This window comes from Silurus aristotelis (assembly GCF_946808225.1).
Source record: "Silurus aristotelis genome assembly, chromosome: 4".
Taxonomy (NCBI): domain Eukaryota; kingdom Metazoa; phylum Chordata; class Actinopteri; order Siluriformes; family Siluridae; genus Silurus; species Silurus aristotelis.
Genome location: NC_139577.1, coordinates 11,309,566 through 11,334,141, shown reverse-complemented (window position 1 = coordinate 11,334,141; position 24,576 = coordinate 11,309,566). Strand labels below are relative to the sequence as shown.

The 24,576-nt window shown below is 39.8% G+C and overlaps 1 protein-coding gene across 1 annotated transcript in view; it reads right to left on the bottom strand.

Moving 5' to 3' along the window:
* prkn (parkin RBR E3 ubiquitin protein ligase) overlaps window positions 1-24,576 on the bottom strand; it is a 162,550-nt gene that overhangs the window by 92,880 nt on the left and 45,094 nt on the right. Inside the window, 1 exon segment of the mRNA XM_083540027.1 lies at window positions 15,665-15,828. Coding sequence (XP_083396153.1) covers window positions 15,665-15,828 — 164 coding nt within the window.

Below are 24,576 nucleotides of genomic sequence, written 5' to 3'. Positions count from 1 at the left end.
TACCAATATACCCCATGTCCCTCCTCTGCACATGTCCAAACCATCTCAATCTCGCCTCCCTCACCTTGTCACCAAAACATCCTACATGTGCTGTCCCTCTAATAAACTCGTTTCTAATCCTGTCCATCCTCGTCACTCCCAACAAAACCTCAACATCTTCAGCTCTGCTACCTCCAGCTCCACCTCCTGCCTTTCACTTAATGCCACTGTCTCTAAACCATAAAACATCACAGGTCTCAACACAGTCCGATAAACTTTCCCTTTCACGTCCTGCAGATACCCTTCCATCACAAATCAATCCTGCTATCATTCTTCTCCACCCACTCCACCCTGCCTGCAATCTTTTCTTAATTTCTCTAACACACTCTCCATTACTTTGCACTGGTGAACCCAAGTACCTGAACTCTTCCACCTTCTCCACCTCTTCCCCCTGCAACCGCACCACTAAACTGCCCTCCCTCTCATTCACACACATGTACTCTGTGTTATGCCCACTGACTTTCATTCCCCTTCTCTCCAGCGCATACCTCCACCTCTCCAGGCTCTTCTCAACTTGCTCCCTACTCTCACCACAAATAACAATATCATCTGCAAACATCATAGTCCATGGAGACTACTGTCTGACCTCGTCCGTCAACCTGTCCATCACCACTGCAAAGGGCTCAGAGCCAATCCTTTATACAGTCCAACCTCCACCTTGAACCAGTCTGTCATTCCTACTGCACACTTTACTGCTGTCACACAGTCCTCATACATGTCCTGCACCACCCTCACATACTTCTCTGACACACCTGGCTTCTACATACAGTACAACTGTTCCTCCCTCGGCACACTGTCATACGATTTCTCTAAATCCACAAACACACAATGCAACTCCTTCTGACCTTCTCTATACTTCACCATCAACACTCTCAAAGCAAATAATGCGTCTGTGGTGCTCTTCCTCTGCATTAAAATCATACTGTTGCTCACAGATTGTCACCTCTTCTCTCAGCCTGGCTTCCACTACTCTTTCCCATAACTTCATGGTGTGACTGATCAACTTTATTCCCCTGTAGTTACTGCAGGTCTGCACATCTCCCTTATTCTTAGAGATCGGCACCAGCACACTTCTCCATTCCTCAGGCATCCTCTCACCTTCCACAATCTTGTTAAAAACTCCACTGCCATCTCTCCTAAACATCTCCATGCTTTTACCGGTATGTCATCTGGTCCAACCGACTTTCCACATTTCATCCTCTTAATTGCTGCTCTCTTTTCTTCCTTACTAATCCTATCCACTTACTGCTTCACCATCTCCACACAATCCAACCTTCTCTCTCTCTCATTTTCCTCATTCATCAGCTGCTCAAAATACTCCCTCCACCTTCTTAACACACTCTCCTCACTAGTCAACACATTTCCATCTCCATCCTTTATTGCTCTAACTTGCAGCACATCTTTCCCAGCTCGGTCCCTCTGCCTGGCCAATCGGTACAAATCCTTTTCTTCTTCCTTAGTGTCCAACTTCTCATACAGCACCTCTTCACCTCCACCGAGCCCCTGTCACAGTCTTCCTCCTTCAGTTTCCACCATCTTATTCTTTTTTCGGTCCTCACTCTACTTCTTTTCTTCTTCACCTCCAAAACCATCCTACAGACCACCATCCGATGCTGTCTAGCTACACTGTCCCCTGCCAACACCTTACAGTCTCCAATCTCCTTCAGGTTGCATCTCCTACATAGAACATAATCCACCTGTGTGCACCTTCCTCTACTCTTATACGTCACCCTATGATCCTCCTTTTTCTTAAAATAAGTATTCACCACTGCCATTTTCATCCTTTTAGCAAAATCTATCACCATCTGCCCTTCCACATTCCTCTCCTTAAAGCCATACCTACCTATCACCTTCTCATCACCTCTGTTCCCTTCACCTACATGCCCATTAAAGTCTGCCCCAATCACCAATCTTTCTTTCCTAGGTACACCTTCTACTATTTCATCTAACTCACTCCAGAATTTTTCCTTCTCCTCCATCTCACAACCCACTTGTGGAGCATAAGCACTGATGACATTTATCATCACCCCTTCAACTTCCAGCTTCATGTTTATCACCCTATCAGAAACTCTCCTCACCTCCACTACACTCTTACTGTACTCTTCCTTCAGGATCACCCCTACACCATTTATCTCCACACCTTAATAGAACAGTTTAAACCCCCTCTCAAATGTTACTGGCCTTACTCCCTTTCCACTTGTTCTCCTTAACACACAACATATCTACCTTTCTCTTCTCCATCATATCAGCTCCCTCTTTCCCTTTACTAGTCATAGTACCAACATTTAAAGTACCAACCCAAACCTCCACTCTCCTACACTTTTCCTTTCCCTGCCGTCTCTGTAGATGTCTTTCTCCTCTTCTTCTCCTCCTTTGGCCAACAGTAGCCCAATTTCCACCAGTACCCTGTCGGCTAACAAAACCTGTGGTGGTCGTTGGTAACCTGGGCCTCAACCGAGCCGGTATGAAATTCTGATTTGTGATCCGCATATTTGATTTGGCACGTTTTACGCTGGATGCCCTTCCTAACACAACCCTTTCCATTTATCTGGCTTGGGACCAACACTAAGAGTGCACTAGCTTGTACAACCCTAATGGCTGGGTAACATGGTTTAAACACCAATAAAATGGTAAAAAAAAACCAATCCTGTACTAAGTACTAAATTCTTCCACATTTTCTAACCAACGATTTGTTGTTTAAAAAAAAAAGAAGCTGCATATTTTGCCGTTTTGGGTTTTTTTTCTTTTTCCCCCAGGCATGTACTCAAGGTCAACCTTAGATACTGTGTGATTACTTATAAGGACAAGATACTTATAAGGACACGAGTGAAGACTGCATGGAAATGATCATTGATTATATGCTGCATGATGGATGTCTGAAGAGTCAGAGTGCATCTTCTCTAACAGCCAGCCTTTGTGGATATGGAATATTACTGTGGTCAATAGTGCTTTAAAAGTTTTATGATAGCATGGTGGAGTTTGTCGTTGCATTTGTAATAAATGACAAAAGGCCTCTTGTGTCAGCTGAACCCTGTGATTGAAAGGGTCACGCTGACAACACTCGGCACACCTGAATGGATTAGTCCGTCCGCCTGACATGTCCCGCTGTTCTGCTGATCGATTCTCAGAAGGTTTTAGAAATAACACGGTTGTAGCCTTAATTTGGTTGCAGGAGAGAACATCAGACAGACAATTTGAACCATTAGAATAATATAGGCAAAGCAAACAAAACCCCTAAACTCCAAGAAGCTGTCTGTAAATCCAGAATTTCATTCAGGACTCACACAACTAGTATAACTATACTATTCGGAAAAACTTTGTAGAAACTGTTACCACAAAGTTGGAGGCACACAATTGTTTAGAATGTCTTAGAATTTTCCCTAACTTGAACTATGAGACCCAAATCTGTTTCTGCATGACAATGTCCCTGTGCACAAAGCCAGTTCTATGAAGATCTGGTTCACGAAGATCTGGTTGAATGGCCTGTTATAGAGCTCTGACAGCACTCTAAGATCTGATGGATTGGATCACTGTACATTAGTACCTGACTTTACTTACAGCACACTTTAAAATCTAGTGAAACATCTTCCCAGAAGAGTGGGGGTTATTATAAAAGGAAATGGAGACAAAATCTGGAATGAGACATATAAAAAGCACATATAAATCTTATGTGTGGGTGTCCACAAACTTTTGTCCATATAGCATAAATACCTGATACCTGTTCCTATCAGATTTTTTGTTAAGTCATACAGTTATTGAATATCTTTGAAGCTGAACAACTAATCAGCCAGGCCTATACAGGTTAAAGGTTAATCCTCAATTCTAAAGTGACATTTTGAAAGTCCTAATTATCTCACCACTGTAATACAGCACATATATTCATGTAGTGTCTGAAAGCACTAGTCAGTCAATAGAGATATTTACTATTTTCACAATGTGAGTAAAAAATAGGCATCACAACTTCACATACCTCGATATTTAAGTGATGCTTTGGTTCAATTTCGGTACAGTTCGGGGACGAAATGCAAAACAAAATTGTTTGTTGTTTTTTTATTAACACTGTTTATTATTGTTAACATTTGTGAACAACGGTTTAAACAAAAAAATTATATATATATCAAAATAAAAATAGAATACATCAAATTAATGCAATACACCTTTTATTATATTGATTAAACTGAGTAATCAATTAAATTGACACAAATTACATTGGGTAAATTAAATTAAATGATTGGAAAAAAGGAATGAAATAGTTTACATCTGTTAGACCCCATTTGGGTAGTGTGTGTGTGTGTGTGTGTATTTTTTTTATTTAATATTTCATTTTCTAAAGTTCTATTTAACAGTTTTACTTATTTCAGCAGACTTTAACAAAATGTCTGCATTTAAGAAAAACACTAGATATTTATTTATTCATTCAATTTATTTATATGCTAGCTATTATTATTAGCTATGTGCTGCCATGTCAATCTAATCTGCCCACAGCCTTCAAAGTCTGTACTGCTGGTCTTTTTACCATAGTCTCCTTAAGAAATAGCCTTTAACCAATCAGATTTCAACAGCTGGCCCAGAATAGAGTCAGCATTTTTCCGTCCTCTGATTGGTTGCTCAGAGGGAAACTGTTACAACCAAGTTCGACTGGCAAAACACACCTGAGCGATCTGCACACAAGACGTTTTATGCCTACACGAACTGTAGAAGAGAAATCTATTTGGTCTCGGACATTCATAAAAATACATTTTCAAGGAAAGCTAGACATCGTGAGGAGGTCCGCCAACCCCGAAGCTAGCTACCTTGTCTCAGCCAGGATAAGGGATTGTTCACCACTTCCAGACCAGTGAATCCAAGTGGTACCACTGCATTACAGCCTCTGAGAAGCGGTACAAATTATAAGTATGCAAGAGTGAGCAGATTTGTATTTTTTTTTTTTATTTCTTTGTTTTTTTTTTATTGTAATCAGACAAATATTGATTCTGAACTGCTCCAGATGATGTAGGTGGCGCAGTGGTAGTGTAGAGGTTTGGATTCTTAACTGGGTTTCTTGCTTTAATAAAATGGTATTCACCCCCATTTGCAAAATGCCTCTCTTTTTTTGTAATGTCACGCGTTGTTATATTGCGTTTTTGTATATGGTGGATTAAGTCGGGGAAGTCCTCACTGAAGGCCAAGGTACCAAATGCACGGCCCGCCACTTATACACGTGTGTGTGTGTGTGTGTGTGTGTGTGTGTGTGTGTGTGTGTGTGTGTGTGTGTGTGTATTTTTTCAAAATCTTATATGTGGTCTGCAACTTTTTGGACCCACTGTACTACAAACTGCAAATGAAATGAAAAAAACAACGATTATGAAGGATATTTGCACGTAGGAAACACAAGGAACAATTAAGCCCTGTTCAGTGTCTGTCTCCGTTCTCTGGAGGATTGCGAGCCGATCGTGAATCTGTTGTGCATTCGCTCGGCATTGATATGACCTTTCCAAAATTATGACGTGCTCTTTGGAAAGCCCAAACAACATGCCAGTGTTTTAAAAGACGGGGACCGGCTGCATACGCAATGCTTCACGTCGTTTTTGAGGCGCACAATGACAGAATTTAAATTTTAAAGAGTGAGGAGGCAATCAATGAGGCCTTCATTCCGAATCATAAGCAGCCTGAAAGACTGCGCACAATTTGCCAAGGTCATCAGAGGTTAAAGCCATTTCATATGGCTCGACAATACGAAAAAAGATTCGTCTGGAAGTAGCTTGACGCTGCGCTCGTGGCGCATCCCGGAGGCGCTGAATGCAAACAGCACATTGTTTACTCCGTTTCCACTTCATTGTCTCGCATTTATAAAAGCGCATTGGCGGTGATGTAAAGAAACTTCAGGCTCCGCTGTGGGAACGTCTCATTCAAATCCACATCCACACCTCACCTCATGATGCTGGATATTTTTTTAATACACTTGCAAAAAGCTTTGTCATTCTAAACCACGGATAAACACAATTAGTACATATTTTTAACATCCAATTGCAAAAATGGGCCTGGAAGCCTGATGAGCTGTTCCGACTGTTGCAACTCTGATAAAATATACGTGTGTTTGGGAAAACAGATTGCTGAGGCAGACAGAGATACTGAGGTAACCTCCTGCCACACACACACAAGCACACACATATGAGCATACAAGCAGATGGTGAGGAAAAGCTATGTTAAGAGAGACAAAGCCAACGAAGACTGTGTGACTAATTTGAGCAGGGAGTTCCAAGTCCCACGGCAGCTCAGTCGAACAACTACGAGCAGCCCGACGTAAAGCTGAGGACGATGGCGTCAAAACTCGATTACAGTCGGCAAGAGTGAGCTGGTAAACAAAACTGAAACGAGGAGTCTGTCATATCAGAGGCCAGGGTGCAGGAAAGGAAAGCAAATAATCTCCAAGCCCAGTAATTTCGGGTTAACCTCAGAAATATAAAGCGCTGTCTCAACTGCTTTCCTACAACAAAAAACTGATGGAGAGGGAAAAGATACGGAAGTTTTTAGAGGCCATGCATTCTGATCATTTTTTCTTTTGTGTTTTCTCTGATCACGACTTAATTTTCACATAACAAACCGTGTATTCGGCATAAGAAAGTGTTATAGAAGCAGCAGCGTGGATGATTGCATTAGTTTTAACTTTGATCAGGGACTCACTCTACCTGAAATAGCTCTGTGTCTCTCAGTGATCGACAGCTTAGATGTTATAACGAGAAAACAACTTGTGTTATAGCGAGATGACGAGAAAATTATTTTGATAACGAAAAAACTACTTTTGTTATAGCGAGATCACAAGTAAATCAAGTTGTGATAACAAGAAAACAACTTTTGCTGTGTTAAGATCTCGAGAAAGCAACCTGTTATGGTGAGATCACAAGAAAACAAGAAAGAAAAGTAAAGGAAGAAGTAAAAAGAAAAGAAGCTGAGTCAAACAGAAATCAGAGAGGGACGATCTCTCTCATGAGTCATTGGCACTAAAGGACCAGCAAGCCATTGCTTCGGAAAAGAAGATAAAAATGAGAAGAAAAGCTAGCCATTTAAATATGAAGTTAAATGCAGCATAACATCCTCAGAGACGTGAAGTTGCTCTCATAGAGCTAAATATTAGACCTGCTTATTCCAGTGCTTTAGACCAACCCGTTATTTTTATTGACCTGAACAAAGATCCACTGCAAAATATCAGAATATCACGCAATAACATTAAAGTGAATAGATACCACAGATGTTTAGTTCTGCTCCTTTCTAGACCCAGTGAGTAGCATTTAGTACCTTTCTTCACATCCAGGTAAGACCAGACACCACTCGTACAAACAGTTCATAACTGGCAGACCAGAAATAATCAAGAAATGTGTAAAAATGATGAACAAAGAGGCTGAATGTAATAGACAGAGACAAACTATAGGCGGGAGGGGAGATGTATGAGGAAGACAGAGAGAAACACAGAGTGAGTGACAGAGTGGGACAGAAAATAAGAGAGAGAGAGAGAGAGAGAGAGAGAGAGAGAGAGAGAGAGAGAGAGAGAGAGAGAGAGAGAGGTGGTGTCGGTACTCCTCAGGGATGAGGAAGCTAATAGAGCGAATTACAGCGAATGCTGCTCTCGTCACTACAAATGTCAGACCACGAGTCCCGCGGCACGGACAGATAAACAGCAGAGACTGCCTGTGCCTGCAGCTACACACACGCCAGCTCCTCAGACGCTACTGCACCGACGTGAGATGAATCACAACACACACACATTTTCACAAACTTCTAGATCACAACATTATAACACTTCGTCTTGATCATAGACTCAGCCTCCATGCTAGGAAATAGAATTGTTTTTATGATGGCTTTTCTTTCACACTGTACATTACAAGCCCAATGTATACATCTGGAATTAAAATATAAATAAGATTCATTAACTTTGGTTCAATATCATGGCTGATTATGGATATTTTATGATGGACAAACAGCACCTGTACATCGTTTATTCTAAAAGTCTGTCAAGGTCGAAAAAGGTCAAACTTAACGAATTAGGAGTGCAAAGGTACACGTTTTCTTACTGAATTGTTTCAGTACAGGACTTTCGGTATGGTGCACATGTGTACCAAATGCAATGCTTGTTTTACGTGCGGAATATTGTGTATTTTTTTTAATTCAATTCAATTCATTTTTATTTGTATAGCACTTTTAACAATGAACATTGTCTCAAAGCAGCTTTACACAGATAATGTGGTGATTAAACGTAAATATGTTCTTTGTAACTATGTTTGTCCCTGATGAGCAACTGTGGCAAGGAAAAACTCCCTGAGATGGCATAAGGAAAAAACCTTGAGAGGAACCAGACTCAAGAGGGAACCCATCCTCATCTGGGTTGCACCAAATGTTCCAGACATTTGTTAAAATATGATGAAATAAGGAGAACAGTTATTTTATAAATTTTATTTTTTGCCAATTTAATCAATTACTAAAAGTAATAAATAAAATAAAGTGTATTGCATTAGTAAGATTTATAAAATTTTATTAGGATAAATTTTATTTTGTATTTAAATGAAGCATTTTCTGTAAAATTTTGAAAACATTTTAACTGTTGATGTTATAACTGTTAATTTCAATAAACGATGTAAATAAAAATGACGAGCAGTCATTAATATATATACACACACACACACACACACACACACACACACACACACACACACACACACACATTATATATATATATATATATATATATATATATATATATATATATATATATATATATATATATATATATATATATATATATATATATACATATATACTGTATATACACCTAATCACTGCCACTTGCTTTGTACAACAAGAACTAGTCAAATCCTAATAAGTCTAAACATGCATGCTTAAGCACTTGATAATTGGTGAATTATAGGCTAATAAGAGTAAAAGTAAGTGGTCCGCACAGTGTTTTGCCCGTAAATGAGTGCTTTGGGACAACAATTCTTCAAACGGTAGATCTACTTAGATTTTCAACTTAGAGGGCTGTTAGAGTAAGAACACATTCCTAAAAGGGCAGATTAAAGTAACTATCATTTATCTCGCTTTGAGGCATACAGGAAGAGGAAAATGAACCTCTCTTTGCCTTATTGCACACATTAATTAAATGTGCTGTGTAGGAATCTGTTATTAAATGAAACTCTCTATAGCAATATTACCTTATCCTCTTTATCTAACAGAATGGATTTAGTACCTTTTCCCTTCAGTGGGAGCGCGTCTGATTTAATATAAAGAGTTTCATTGGTTCACCTGAATCCGTTCTGCATTTTCATTGGTCTAATGTTATGGGGTTCAGTTTTTTGGTTTGAAGCTTGTGAAACCGGAAAAAAACCAGGAAAAATCCATAAATTAGCCGCTTCATTGTTTAAGCCGCGGAGTTCCAAGCGTGGGAAAAAAGTAGCGACTTATAATCCGGAAAATACGGTAGTCCAAATCCAGTCTTCCAAAAGATGTTTAGTTTTAAAAGGTTTATGATTTGTTGTGCTTTTTCTCTACATTTCAGAGCTAGGATCAACGCACATGCTTTGACTTTGAAAACTAAGCTTAATGTGGATTCCGTTATGTTGGCAACAATGTGAACTATTATTTACTAGTAATATAAAGAGTATTTGGTTGAGTGAACTCAGTAGTATGGGGGATGGTAGCTTAGTGGTTAAGGCATTAGACTATGGATCTGAAGGTAATCAAAACCAAGCTACACCAAGCTACTAGTCCTGGGCCATTAAGCAAGGCCCTTAATCCCATAGCTGCTCAGTTGTATGAATTTGCTATATGAATTTGACATTTGTACAGACTTCAACCACTGCTCTATCCTGATTGGATGTGGCAGGTAATAAGGCCAGGATCTCTGGTACTCTCTACTGTCTTTATTCAGTCTCACAGCTGCTGCAATGTGAAAAAATGAATGACGCCACAGAACTTGAAGTAATTTGTAAGTAAATAGTAACAGGAGCCCTATTACATGCCTGAAACATTATTGACAGAGCAGCGATCGTTTATTTTATGTGCCAATCTGGAAGAACGGCGTAAAGCATCCCCCACATTTGAAACAAACAGACTCCCGTCTGCGCAAAACTCGTGTTTATTCTGCTGTTAATCTTCATAATCCATACAAGAAAAAAAGACAGCTGAGAGAGAGCTAACATCACCTCAGTGAACAAATAAAGGACCAATTTGTTCTGCTCTATTTACTTTGTTTTAAAATGTTTACTTCAATTAAAAGTGTTAACTACTGGGTTTGGTATTGAACTGAAGCGATCCAAAGAAAACAATCCAATAGTGAGCAATTTGGGCTTCCTTTTTTATGCTGGATGGCTTGTGGGCACTTGTGGCACTGTGTGTTCAGTGTGATGTTTTATGGGTTTGTTGGGTCTTTCAAAGGAGCGGAATAAAGACAAGACTTCAGGAAGGTGCATGAAAAGAGGTTTTCATCATCCCTGGGTGAACAAATGATAGAACGCTGGTGATGTCACAGCCAATCTGAGAGAGCAAAAAGGGAATTATTCTGTCAATCACTAGCGGTTGGTGAAACTCTGGGCATCTGCAAGCTCATGTACAATATGCAGAAGACAGCAGTTAGTGGTTTTCTTCAAGTGTTCTATACTTGGACACAGTTTACAGTGACACATTTACACATACACAAGTTTGCAGTAAGAGAGTGATACCATTCATTTTCAAAGCATTACAGCAAACACCGAAGATTATACGTGGCCCTGTCCATGTAAGAAATGACATGCGAGAAATTTGAAAAAGTTAAGCTCTTTGCAAAATTGGAGTGACTTGGAGCAGCAACTACAAATGAGATTGTAGAAAGTAGATGGCATGTGTACTTGAAGACCACATTGTGGAGCTGGAAATGGTTCCAAATTGCTGCAAATTAACAGTAGAGGTCGACCGTTTGATCGGAGGGACGATAAATTGGGACTTTTTTTTAATTACTCTGCATCGGCCGACTGTGCTGTAAATAAGGGCCATTATTATTAACTCATCGCTGTGGCCCGGGTTCGATCCCCAGTCAGAGAACCAACCCCAGCCACTCTTAGTGCCGGTCCCAAGCCCGGATAAATGGGTAGGGTTGCGTTAGGAAGTGCATCCAGCGTAAAAACATGTGCCAAATCAAACATGCGGATGATCCGCTGTGGCGACCCCTAATGGGAGAAGCCGAAAGAAAGTTTATTATTAACTTTCCCATACCACAGGTGGCAGTAGTGTGTATTCGGCATTCGAACAGGAAAACCAGAAGACCTACAACTGTAAATATATAAAACAAGCATGATCTTTTTCAATCATGTCTGTTAAGTTGCAACCGACAGCTTGGTCTTTAAATTCTTGTTCTTGGCTCTTAATCTAGCCTTATTTATTTAATTGGTTAAATATGATGCTACTTTTGGAGAGAGAATGAAAATAACATTTGGAGAGAGAATGAAAATAACATTTGGAGAAAGAATGAAAATAACATTTGGAGAAAGAATGAAAATAACATTTGGAGAGAGAATGGGAGTAAATGTTTGGAACTGTATTGTTAGCAATCCTTTACCCAGCTGTAGTTTAGGCTACAGGTAGGACTGGGAACCAAAACCTGCTAACAAGTGCACTGATTGGAGGGTCTTGTGCTTTGTTAAATAAAATAAAGAAATGTAATCAATAAAATAAATGTTTAATTAAACCAATTTTCTGTATCACGTTTCATTAATTAACTATTCGATTTTAAGAGATGGGGGTGGGGGAGTCAACCAAACATATCGGGCAAAAAAAGAAAAAAATATCGGCCATCGGCCTCCCTGATTTCTAAATATTGGCATCGGCCAGAGAAAAGCCCATAATGTCCCTTGTTAAAAGCGCTCTGCAAATAAAAATGTATTGAATTGAATTAAATGTGACAAATCGAAAGAGATGAGTCACATTAAATTCAATTCAATACATTTTTATTAATTTTAATCGCTGCACAGGTGAATATAGCTTTTAGCCTGATCCATGTGGTGTGCTAGCCATCATCTGGATAGATACAGTGTCTAGTGGGTAAGAATAGGCAAATGACCAAACAGAAAAAATAGGGTTATTTAAAAAAGATACATTAATGGGGTAAATATCTTGCGGCTTCTGGTTTAGTATCGACTGGTATTAGTGTTTAAGTTACTATAGTTACACTACTCTAATCAACATACTCAACATAGAGCATGAAGGCTAGACATGTTTCAAAGGTCATAGATGTTTTTAAAAGAACTTGTTCACGTCATTAACCACATGGAAAAACAGAACATAGAAAAACCAAAGGTTGCACATTTTACTGGCCCTGTCTGCAATTATAAAAAGAGGCGGGGGGGGGGGGGGGGGGGGGGGGTTGGACTGGAAGGATTCTCTAAGCAAGGAACAGAAGTGTGAGAAAGACCTTTTGCAGATATCGCATGTATCCCTTCTATGACCATTAATTGACTCCTTTGAGTGCACCTGAGAGTGCGCAGTGTGTGTGGAGCTGCTTTAATGCATAATTAAGAAGGTCAAACTTAATGAAGCACTGCGGACTAAAGTTCAGGAGATCCCTAGGCTCTGTTTACCCTGACAGGCTTCAGCATCCATCAGACAGACAGACAGACAGACAGACAGACAGACAGAGAGAGAGAGAGAGAGAGAGAGAGAGAGAGAGAGAGAGAGAGAGAGAGAGAGAGAGAGAGAGAGAGAGAGAGAGAGAGGAATACAACTCAGTACTAAGCACAACTTGATTTATTTGGGGTTTTTTTTTAAGGTCTGCTCTATTCCTGCAAGATATATACATCAGTCGAAGCAGAAACAGATCTGTTAAGACATATAGGACCCTAATCACCACAGTACCTACCTGTTCAGTCCGCTGCTATCAGGCAAATGCTTTAGCTGTGTGATGGCCAAATCTGAGACGCTTAGGAGGAGCTTCTTCCCACAAACTATAAGACTTCTTAATGCGAGCATGCACATCTCAACTATCCCATAATCCTCTCATGCTCAGTTCTCCTTTACAATCATACTTGTGTTTATTCTGCATTGCACACAGCACCTTACACTGTAATTGTTACTGTTTTTGGTTTGCTATTGTCATACCTCATTACATTTTTTGTAATGTACTTTTGCACATCTAAACATACGAGGTGGAAGGAAGGAAGTTTAAAGTCTAGCTCTGTTTACAATAAAGTACTATATTTATCTAAGGTTACACACTATCACCTTTATAATAGTCCTCTTGCACAGCAATACAGCACTCCCGGTTTTCCTGCCACTTCTGAAATACAGTATGCTCTGAAAGTCTTCTTTTCGAAGCATGCCATGCACCTTTTGCTATTTGCGCTGGATCTCCACAATGGTGTCAAATTGCTGACTTTTGAGCTGGATATTCAACTTTGGGAAGAGGGTGAAGTCAGCAGGAGCCAAATCTGGAGAATATGGTGGGTGCAGTAGTGAGATCATGTTGTTTCCAGCGAGAAACTCACGTGTGAGGAGAGCTCGGTGTCAGGGTCCGCACGTGGTCAGAACAGCACTGGTTGCACAGCTCCTGATGTACACAGGACTATGTCTTATGGCACACTAACTTATGAAGGTTGCTGCTTCCTGTGACTGTACATGCAGCCTTGTGCTGCCATTGGTTGGCATGTTACAAAACTATTTTCGAAACGTTTTGCTCTTATTTTATATTTATAGTCCCCTTTATCTAACCCAGCCATTAGGTTTGCACAAGCCAGGGCACTCTTAGTGCTGGTCCCAAGCCCAGATAAACAGGGAAGGTTGTGTTAGGAAGGGCATCCAGCATAAGACATGCCAAATCAAATATGCAGATCACAAACTGAAATTCCATACCGGATCGGTCAAGGCCTGGGTTCCCAACAACCGCCACAGGTTTTGTAACCAATAGTAGGCAGACTTTAATGGGCATGCAGGGGAAGGAAACAGAGGTGATGAGAAAGTGAGTTTTAGGTATGGCCTTAAGGAGAGGAATGTGGAAGGGCAGATGGTGGTAGACTTTGCTAAAAGGATGGAAATTGCAGTGATGAATATTATTTTAAGAAGAAGGAGGATCATAGGGTTACTTAGAATTGTAGAGGAAGGTGCACACAGGTGGACTATGTTCTATGTAGGAGATGAAACCTGAAGAAGATTGGAGACTGTAAGGTGTTGGCAATGTAAAGTGTAGCTAGACAGCATCGAATGGTGGTCTGTAGGATTGTTTTGAAGGTGAAGAAGAAGAGGAGGAGAGTGAGGACTGAAAGAAGAATAAGATGGTGGAAACTGAAGGAGAAAGACTGTAGTGTGAGGTTCAGGGAAGAGGTCAGACAGGGGTGGTGAAGAGGTGCTGGATGATTGGGCAACTACTGCAGAAGTGATAAGGGAGACAGCTAGAAAGGTACTTGGTGTGAAATCTGGAAATAAAAAGGAAGACAAAGAGATGTGGTGGTGGAATGAGGAAGTGCAGGAGAGCACAGGGAGGTTGGCAAAACAGAATTGGGATCGGCAGAGTCATGAGAAAAGTAGGCAGGAGTACAAGGAGATGCGGCAGCAGGTGAAGAGGGATGTGGCAAAAGCCAAGGCAAAGGCATATGAGGAGCTGTATGAGAAGTTGGACACTAATGAAGTTATGGGAAAGAGTAGTGGAAGCCAGGCTGAGAGAAAAGGTGACCATTTGTGAGCGACAATATGATTTCATGCAGAGGAAGAGCACCACAGATGCATTATTTGCTGTAAGAATGTTGATAGAGAAGTATAGAGAAGGTCAGAAGGAGTTGCATTGTGTATTTGGAGCAGGTTAAGAAGAGCCTGGAGAGGTGGAGGTACGTGCTGGAGAGAAGGGGAAGGAAAGTCAGAAGGAGTAAGACAGAGTACATGTGTGTGAATGAGAGGGAAGAGAGTGGAGGGGTGCGGTTGCAGGGAGGAGAGGTGGAGAAGGTGGAGGAGTTCAGGTACCTGGAATCAACATTGCAAAGTAATGAAGAGTGTGTTGGAGCTGGAGGTAGCAGAGCTAAAGATTAGAAATGAGCTTATTAGAGGGACATCGCATAATAGTACGTTTTGGAGACAAAGTGAGAGAGGCCCGATTGAGATGGTTTGTACATGTGCAGAGGAGGGACATATATTGGTAGAAGAATGCTGAGGATGGAGCCACCAGGAAAAAGAAGAGGAAGACCGAAGTAGGAGTTTTATGGATGATGTGAGGGAAGACATGCAGGTAGTTGGTTTGAAAGAGGCAGATGTAGAGGACAGGGGGGTATGAAGACGGATGATCCACTGTGGCGACCCATAATGGGAGAAGCCGGAAAAGGAAGATTTTATCTAATGCACACGTTTGGTAAGGGGTTCTTAATCAGGTTTACATTTTGTATTTTGTATATAACCGTGATATAAATGTTTGTGACAAATAAAAATCTTAAATCTTTAACTTTAGAAGAGCAGCTGCACCTAACACTGAATTTGACCCTGATTCTAATGCAAGATCTATAATCTTGCTGTTTAAACAAAAAGTAGAGAGAGAGAGAGAGAGAGAGAGAGAGAGAGAGAGAGAGAGAGAGAGAGAGAGAGAGAGAGAGAGCATGACAAACAGCAGACAAACAGGCAGAAAGGCTTAAAGTCATAAAAGTGCAACTACCTTTAAGGTGGAATCACTACTGAGCTCTCTTCCAGCAAAAATAACCCGCAGCTGATCAGGCTGAACACCTTGCAACCGTCCCACCGTCTCCTTCAGCTCGGATACACTTGTCCCTTCTTCCACCTCCACCGCCACGGGATGACTGGAGTTAAAGCGGACATTCACTGATAGAAACAAAGGCATGAGAGAAGAGTATATCAGTTTCACATTCGAGAAGACTATGACCTTTTTTTTTTCTTTTTTTTTCATAGACAGACTTTACACACAATGGGTGATAATATTTTTTCCATCTTTTTAGAATCCACCATTGATTTTTGCTCATTAATTTTTTTGGTTTTAAGACATATCTGGCTTCTACTTAAATACCGACATAGGTAATCTACATACAACAATCAGGCATAACATTATGAGCGGTGAAGTGAAGAACACTGATTATCGCTTCATCGTGGCATCTGTTAGAGAGTGGGATATTATTAAGCAGAAAGTGAACATTTTGTCCTCAATGTTGATGTGTTAGAAGCAGGAAAAATGGGCAGGTGTAAGGATTAGAGCAAGTTTGTCAAGGGCAAAATTGTGATGGCTAGACGACTGGGTCAGAGTATCTCCAAATCTGCAGCTGTTGTGAGCTGGTACCAGTCTGCAGTGGTCAGTCATCTATTAAAAGTGGTCCAAGAACAGTGATGAACCGGCAACAGGGTCATGGGCTGCTGAGGCTCACTAAAGCACATGAGGAGCGAAGGATGGCCCGTGTGGTCTGATCCAACAGATGATCTCCTGTAGCTTAAATTGCTGAAAAAGTTAATGCACACTGTTTTTATTTTTTAACATTCCACTCTTCTTGGAAGATGTTCCACTAGATTTTGGAGTTTGAAGATTTGCACTCATTCAGCTACAAGAGTGTTAGTAAAGTCATGAGTAGGTGAGTTGAGGAGACCTGGGATACAGTCTACAGTCTCGTTTACATAAACAGCCTTCAATCCAAAGATGGACATGGTTTTGTGCACCTAATGACTTTTTTATCTCATAAAAATATGATATAAATGACATAAAATGTATATAAAATATGAGTGGATGCTAAACACAAACATAAGGATATAAAGAAAGAAATATAATGATGTTAAGGCCAATATGTAGACTAAACATGAGGGACAGAAGCTTGAGAAATAAAAAAAGGAGGGTGCAAGAAGTAGGACTGGTCTCAAACAGACACACACACACACACACACACACACACACACACACACACAAAGCAAGCAGCTTTAACATTCAGCGTGTTCAGTCACTGCCTGCACGTCCCCCAAACCCCTTCATTAAGATGAGTGCGATTTGGTGCAGATTTATTTATTTATTTATTTATTTTTAATATCACCCCTGCTTATTATTTTAATTGAAATGAGTCAACCTTTGCAAAAAAAATCCTCAAGGCACAAAGATAAATTCAGAAATGGAAAATGGCTGATGCGAAGAAAAACACTCTTCAAATTGTCATATGAGCAGAAACGAGAAAGGGCCATCAAATAAATATGTGCTCTGACTAAACAAATCAATAAGCAAGAAATACACTTCATGGACAGAAGTTTGTGGACACCAGACTATAAGATTCGTACAGTAAGTGCTTTTTGAACATCCCATTAAATATTTACTCTTCAATTGCTGTTATAGTAACCGCCACTTTTCTGGGAGGATTTTGGGTGTTAGTAAAGTCAGGTACTGTTGTAGGTTGTAGAGGTCAAATAATCCCAAAGGTGTTCAATAGGCTTGAGGTCAGAACTCTATAGCAGGTCAATCAAGATCTTTAACTCCAACCCATGTAAACTATATCCTTGTGGAGCTCACTTTGTGCACAGGCTGGAACAGGTACGGGTCTCCTTGCTCAAGTGAATCTAAATTCAATGCTACCTCATCCAAAGACATCCTGTGCCTCCAAGTTTGTAATAGTAGTTTGGGGGAAAACCCACATATGGCTAGACAAGTCAGTTGTCCCAATACTTTTGTTCATATAGAGTAGTTGAATATACACTCAAAACATATTAAGTGATTAAGGCTTATTATGGCAACCCACACACAGCCGAACCCAGAGCATATACACAACCGAACAGCAAATACATAGGCACTTAGTCATTCACAGCTCTTTCGGGAAATTGTGTCTGTGGATATTGTTGATTTAATGTACAATGGTGCAGAGCATTTACTGATTGCCACCGAAAAACAAAAAGCCATAGGTCTTGTGCCAGCACTGAAGTGAGAGTTGAGTGATTGCTTGTTGTTAAGGCATGACATTCTCCGCTAAGTGCTTGTGCTAGAATATGATGCTTGATTTAAGTGTCAAAAAAATAAAAAATAAAAAATCATAATGGGATCCAGGACAAAAGAAGACAAGCAGGCCAGAACGCTGCCTGAATCTAATTCTAATGTAGAGTATAAGACTATGCAAAATAAACAAATACACATTATATATATATATACAGTGAGGAAAATAAGTATTTGAACACCCTGCTATTTTGCAAGTTCTCCCATTTAGAAATCATGGAGGGGTCTGAAATTGTCATCGTAGGTGCATGTCCACTGTGAGAGACATAATCTAAAAAAAAAAAATCCAGAAATCACAATATATGATTTTTAAACTATTTATTTGTATGATACAGCTGCAAATAAGTATTTGAACACCTGTCTATCAGCTAGAATTCTGACCCTCAAAGACCTGTTAGTCCGCCTTTAAAATGTCCACCTCCACTACATTTATTATCCTAAATTAGATGCACCTGTTTGAGGTCGTTAGCTGCATAAAGACACCTGTCCACCCCATACAATCAGTAAGAATCCAACTACTAACATGGCCAAGACCAAAGAGCTGTCCAAAGACACTAGAGACAAAATTGTACACCTCCACAAGGCTGGAAAGGGCTACGGGGAAATTGCCAAGCAGCTTGGTGAAAAAAGGTCCACTGTTGGAGCAATCATTAGAAAATGGAAGAAGCTAAACATGACTGTCAGTCTCCCTCGGACTGGGGCTCCATGCAAGATCTCACCTCGTGGGGGTCCCAATGATCCTAAGGAAGGTGAGAAATCAGCCCAGAACTACACGGGGGGAGCTGGTCAATTACCTGAAAAGAGCTGGGACCACCGTTTCCAAGGTTACTGTTGGTAATACACTAAGACGTCATGGTTTGAAATCATGCAGGGCACGGAAGGTTCCCCTGCTTAAACCAGCACATGTCCAGGCACGTTTTAAGTTTACCAATGACCATTTGGATGATCCAGAGGAGTCATGGGAGAAAGTCATGTGGTCAGATGAGACCAAAATGGAACTTTTGGGTCATAATTCCACTAAACGTGTTTGGAGGAAGAAGAATGATGAGTACCATCCCAAGAACACCATCCCTACTGTAAAGCATGGGGGTGGTAGCATCATGCTTTGGCGGTGTTTTTCTGCACATGGGACAGGGCGACTGCACTGTATTAAGGAGAGGATGACCAGGGCCATGTATTGCAAGATTTTGGGGAACAACCTCCTTCCCTCAGTTAGAGCATTGAAGATGGGTCGAGGGTGGGTCTTCCAACATGACAATGACCCGAAGCACACAGCCAGGATAACCAAGGAGTGGCTCTGTAAGAAGCATATCAAGGTTCTGGCGTGGCCTAGCCAGTCTCCAGACCTAAACCCAATAGAGAATCTTTGGAGGGAGCTCAAACTCCGTGTTTCAAAGCGACAGGCCGGAAACCTGACTGATCTAGAGAAGATCTGTGTGGAGGAGTGGGCCAAAATCCCTCCTGCAGTGTGTGCAAACCTGGTGAAAATCTACAGGAAACGTTTGACCTCTGTAATTGCAAACAAAGGCTACTGTATCAAATATTAACATTGACTTTCTCAGGTGTTCAAATACTTATTTGCAGCTGTATCATACAAATAAATAGTTAAAAAATCATACATTGTGATTTCTGGATTTTTTTTTTTAGATTATGTCTCTCACAGTGGACATGCACCTACGATGACAATTTCAGACCCCTCCTTGATTTCTAAGTGGGAGAACTTGCTAAATAGCAGGGTGTTCAAATACTTATTTTCCTCACTGTATATATACAATGAGGAAAATAAGTATTTGAACACCCTGCTATTTTGCAAGTTCTCCCACTTAGAAATCATGGAGGGGTCTGAAATTGTCATCGTAGGTGCATGTCCACTGTGAGAGACATAATCTAAAAAAAAAAATCCAGAAATCACAATATATGATTTTTGTAACTATTTATTTGTATGATACAGCTGCAAATAAGTATTTGAACACCTGAGAAAGTCAATGTTAATATTTGATAATATGCACCTACGTTGACAATTTCAGACCCCTACGTGATCACACAGACACACACAAACACATTCTCTCTCTCTTGCTTTATATATATATAAATATATAAAGTAAATATATATAAAGTAAATATATATAAAGTATATATATATATAAAGTATATATATATATATATATATATATATATATATATATATATATATATATATATATATATATATATATATATATATGCAGTACATGTCATATTGTAGGTTCTTTAAAGTAGCCACCTTTTGCTTAGATTACTACTTTGCACACTCTTGGCATTCTCTTGATGCCTACTTTGAAGAACCTACAATATGACATATTTTCAGTTTACTTTTTTGTTATGTATATAATTGTGTGTACAAACTTTTGGTCTGTATATATAATATATATAAACTTTTTGTCTGTACTGTGTATATATATATATATATATATACAGTGAGGAAAATAAGTATTTGAACACCCTGCTATTTTGCAAGTTCTCCCACTTAGAAATCATGGAGGGGTCTGAAATTGTCATCGTAGGTGCATGTCCACTGTGAGAGACATAATCTAAAAAAAAAAATCCAGAAATCACAATGTATGATTTTGTAACTATTTATTTGTATGATACAGCTGCAAATAAGTATTTGAACAACTGAGAAAGTCAATGTTAATATTTGGTACAGTAGCCTTTGTTTGCAATTACAGAGGTCAAACGTTTCCTGTAGTTTTTCACCAGGTTTGCACACACTGCAGGAGGGATTTTGGCCCACTCCTCCACACAGATCTTCTCTAGATCAGTCGGGTTTCTGGCCTGTCACTGAGAAACACGGAGTTTGAGCTCCCTCCAAAGATTCTCTATTGGGTTTAGGTCTGGACACTGGCTAGGCCACTCCAGAACCTTGATATGCTTCTTACAGAGCCACTCCTTGGTTATCCTGGCTGTGTGCTTCGGGTCATTGTCATGTTGGAAGACCCAGCCTCGACCTATCTTCAATGCTCTAACTGAAGGAAGGAGGTTGTTCCCCAAAATCTCGCAATACATGGCCCCGGTCATCCTCTCCTTAATACAGTGCAGTCGCCCTGTCACATGTGCAGAAAAACACCCCCAAAGCATGATGCTACCACCCCCATGCTTCACAGTAGGGATGGTGTTCTTGGAATGGTACTCATCATTCTTCTTCCTCCAAACACGTTTAGTGGAATTATGACCCAAAAGTTCTATTTTGGTCTCATCTGACCACATGACTTTCTCCCATGACTCCTCTGGATCATCCAATGGTCAACTTAAGACGTGCCTGGACATGTGCTGGTTTAAGCAGGGGAACCTTCCGTGCCATGCACGATTTCAAACCATGACGTCTTAGTGTATTACCAACAGTAACCTTGGAAACGGTGGTCCCAGCTCTTTTCAGGTCATTGACCAGCTCCTCCCGTGTAGTTCTGGGCTGATTTCTCACATTCCTTAGGATCATTGAGACCCCACGAGGTGAGATCTTGCATGGATCCCCAGTCCGAGGGAGACTGACAGTCATGTTTAGCTTCTTCCATTTTCTAATGATTGCTCCAACAATGGACCTTTTTTTACCAAGCTGCTTGGCAATTTCCCCGTAGCCCTTTCCAGCCTTGTGGAGGTGTACAATTTTGTCTCTAGTGTCTTTGGACAGCTCTTTGGTCTTGGCCATGTTAGTAGTTGTATAATAAGTATATATAATATATATATATATATATATAAACTTTTATAATGTAGAAAGTGGGCAATAATTTGTGACCAATATTTGATATGCAGATTCTCCTCGCTAAACGGTTTCTGGAGCGCATTCTTTCAGCACCACTGCTGCTACGTGAATATGACGTATCACAACACTGTGGAGACTGAGGCGTGTCCTGAGAGTCACTACAAAGCCCTACTTGTGAAAAGGAACATTTATTAGAAGTCAGTAGCCACTTACTGTAAGTAAAGTAAACACTTTATAATGGACAAAAGTATTGGAACACATGGGGCTCTTCCCCAAAACTGTTTGGGGTGCCCAATTGTAGTATTACATTTTCCATTCCCTTAAACTAGGAGACCAAAAACCTGTTTCTGCATGACAATACCCCTGTGCACAAAGTGAACTCCATGAAGATATGCTTTACATGGGTTGGAGTGTAAGATCTGGAATGGCCTGCTATATTAGTTCTGACCTCATTCCTAATGAGCACCTATGGCATGAATTGAAACACTGACTGCACACCAGGCTTCCTCACCTCACCCACATCAGTAGCTGAAATCTCCACAAACACATTCCAAAATCTAGTGAAACATCTTCCCAGAAGAGTGGAGTTTATTGTAAAATCAATAAAAAAGGACAGGTGTCAACCATCTTTTGTCTGTATAGTAAAAGATGTCCTTATGATATCTAAGAACATTTTATTGGGTATATTACAAATGATAAAAAGAAAGTACAACCTTTTTGAATTCTATAGTTTATAATATATAATTTTATCAGGACATAATAATAATAATAATAAATTACCTGGTCCTTGCAAGGTCTTAGAATTAGATAAATGCAACCTTAAATAAACAACAACAAAATATATTACACCACAACATTATAAGCCAATTGTAAAAAACTAAGTATGCATTCAAATTCCATTAAACCTTCTTTAACTTTAAGGAATCGTATTCTGGATGACTATCAGTTTTTCACATTGTTGTAGAAGATTATTTGGCTCCCTCTTTTTCACAGCATTTGTTTATGCACAGCTCCCTTAAGGTCCTGCCACAGCCACGCTCTTTTAAAAAAGGAAGTGCCTTTCTCTTGGCAAACTTTTCAAACAAACCATACTTGTTCAGTTTTTCACTAATTGTACCGTCTAGAACTGTCACAATTTAACATGCTAACGGAGGCCTGTAGAGTCTGAGTTGGGTTTTCAGCAATTTTTCTTGAGCATTGCATGGTCTGACCTTGGGGTGAATTTGCTGGGAGAGCCAATCCCAAGAAGATTGGATACTCTATTTAATGTTTTCCACTTGTAAATAATGTTCCGCACTGTAGAATGATGAGCTTTAAATTGTCTGGAAATGGCCTTATAACCCTTCCCAGATTGATGGGCAGCAACAATTGCTTCTTTGCTGATTTCTTTCCTTTTTGATGTTGTGTTAACACACACCTGAATGCTTCAGACCAGCATAATGCTAAAACTTGAGCTTTTACAGAGGTGGTCACACTTGCTGACGATCAATTATTTAAAAGGTATTTTATTAGCAGCACCTGGCTAATATCTTACCGAAGCAGTAAAGGTGTATTTGGTTTTTCATACTTGGTTTCTCCATGTCGTCTTGATTTGTGTAAATATTTAAAAAAAAAACATAAAAAAGTTATAATAATGACAGTGTAATTTGTCATGTGTTGTTCATGTGAGGTTGTATTTACCTTATGTTAAAACATGATAAGGACCAGATTCTTCTTTATTATATCCTAATATATAAAACCATATAATTCAAGCATTAGGGTGTGCTTTCCTTTCCACATAGACACAAGGACTTCAAGTATTTTACATTTTCTTTTGGTTACATTTTTAGACAGAATTAAAATACAGTACTGTTTCGTTTTACAATGAATCCAACATTGCTAATAACAGCTAGCACTGTCACTCTGCTCTTTAATAGCCACAGTGATAGCAAACGATAGCTTTCCCTGTCAGTTGGCTTGCAGATAAGTTGTTGTGAAGGTGAAACGCCAGGAGCACTTTTTATTCCAATGGTAATGATTTCCATATTCTCCCTCATTGTTTTGTGCCCCTTTCGCAAGAAGAACAAATGAGCGAATTCCACCTTTGTCATGTTTCATCACACCAGGAGTCCGTTCAGTGAAGGCTTCTTAATGCGAATCTTAAAAAGCGAGAGAACAGTGTTGGCAAACATGCATCTAAAAATCCGCTACTAAAAGGCAAAAGACATTTCGAGTCAACAGTTCATGTCAAAAACACAAGAACCACCTGGTTCAACACTAAAATGGGTTTGAAAAGGCATTCAATCTCAATTGCTGGTCGTGTTTCTCAATTTTTTTGTGTTTGTGAACAGACCACTGGTCAGGCCTGTAAACGTCAAAAAAGTCATGGAATAATCCTGTTGATTAGCGAGGCAGAACATGTCACTGCTTAAGCAGAGCATGACAGTGAAGACATGAGCAGTCCAACATGTGTTTGTCATGGGGAGATTGTACATGGTGACTATTTGGAATAAATGATGTGAGAAATTTATTATTTTCTACTAGATCTATCAAACAAACATTACAATAAGGGCATCAGTCACTATTTGGACAATTTCTTTATTTCGTCAAGAGACATAAAAAGTCACCATGAACCTGAATGAATGCGCTTTTCCCTATGCAAACCAAAAAAAAAGAAGGGGTTATGTTTATATTTTCTGTTAATCTGTTCGAGAGAAACAGATTCTTGTACTTTTTCTTTCACTTTGTCTTCTTGGAAATACATTTTAATTCATAGAATTCGAATACAGTGGAAGATTAAATCAAAAGTGTGTGTAAATGTGTGTACGAGAGAGAGAGAGGGAGAGAGAGAGAGAGAGAGAGAGAGAGAGAGAGAGAGAGAGAG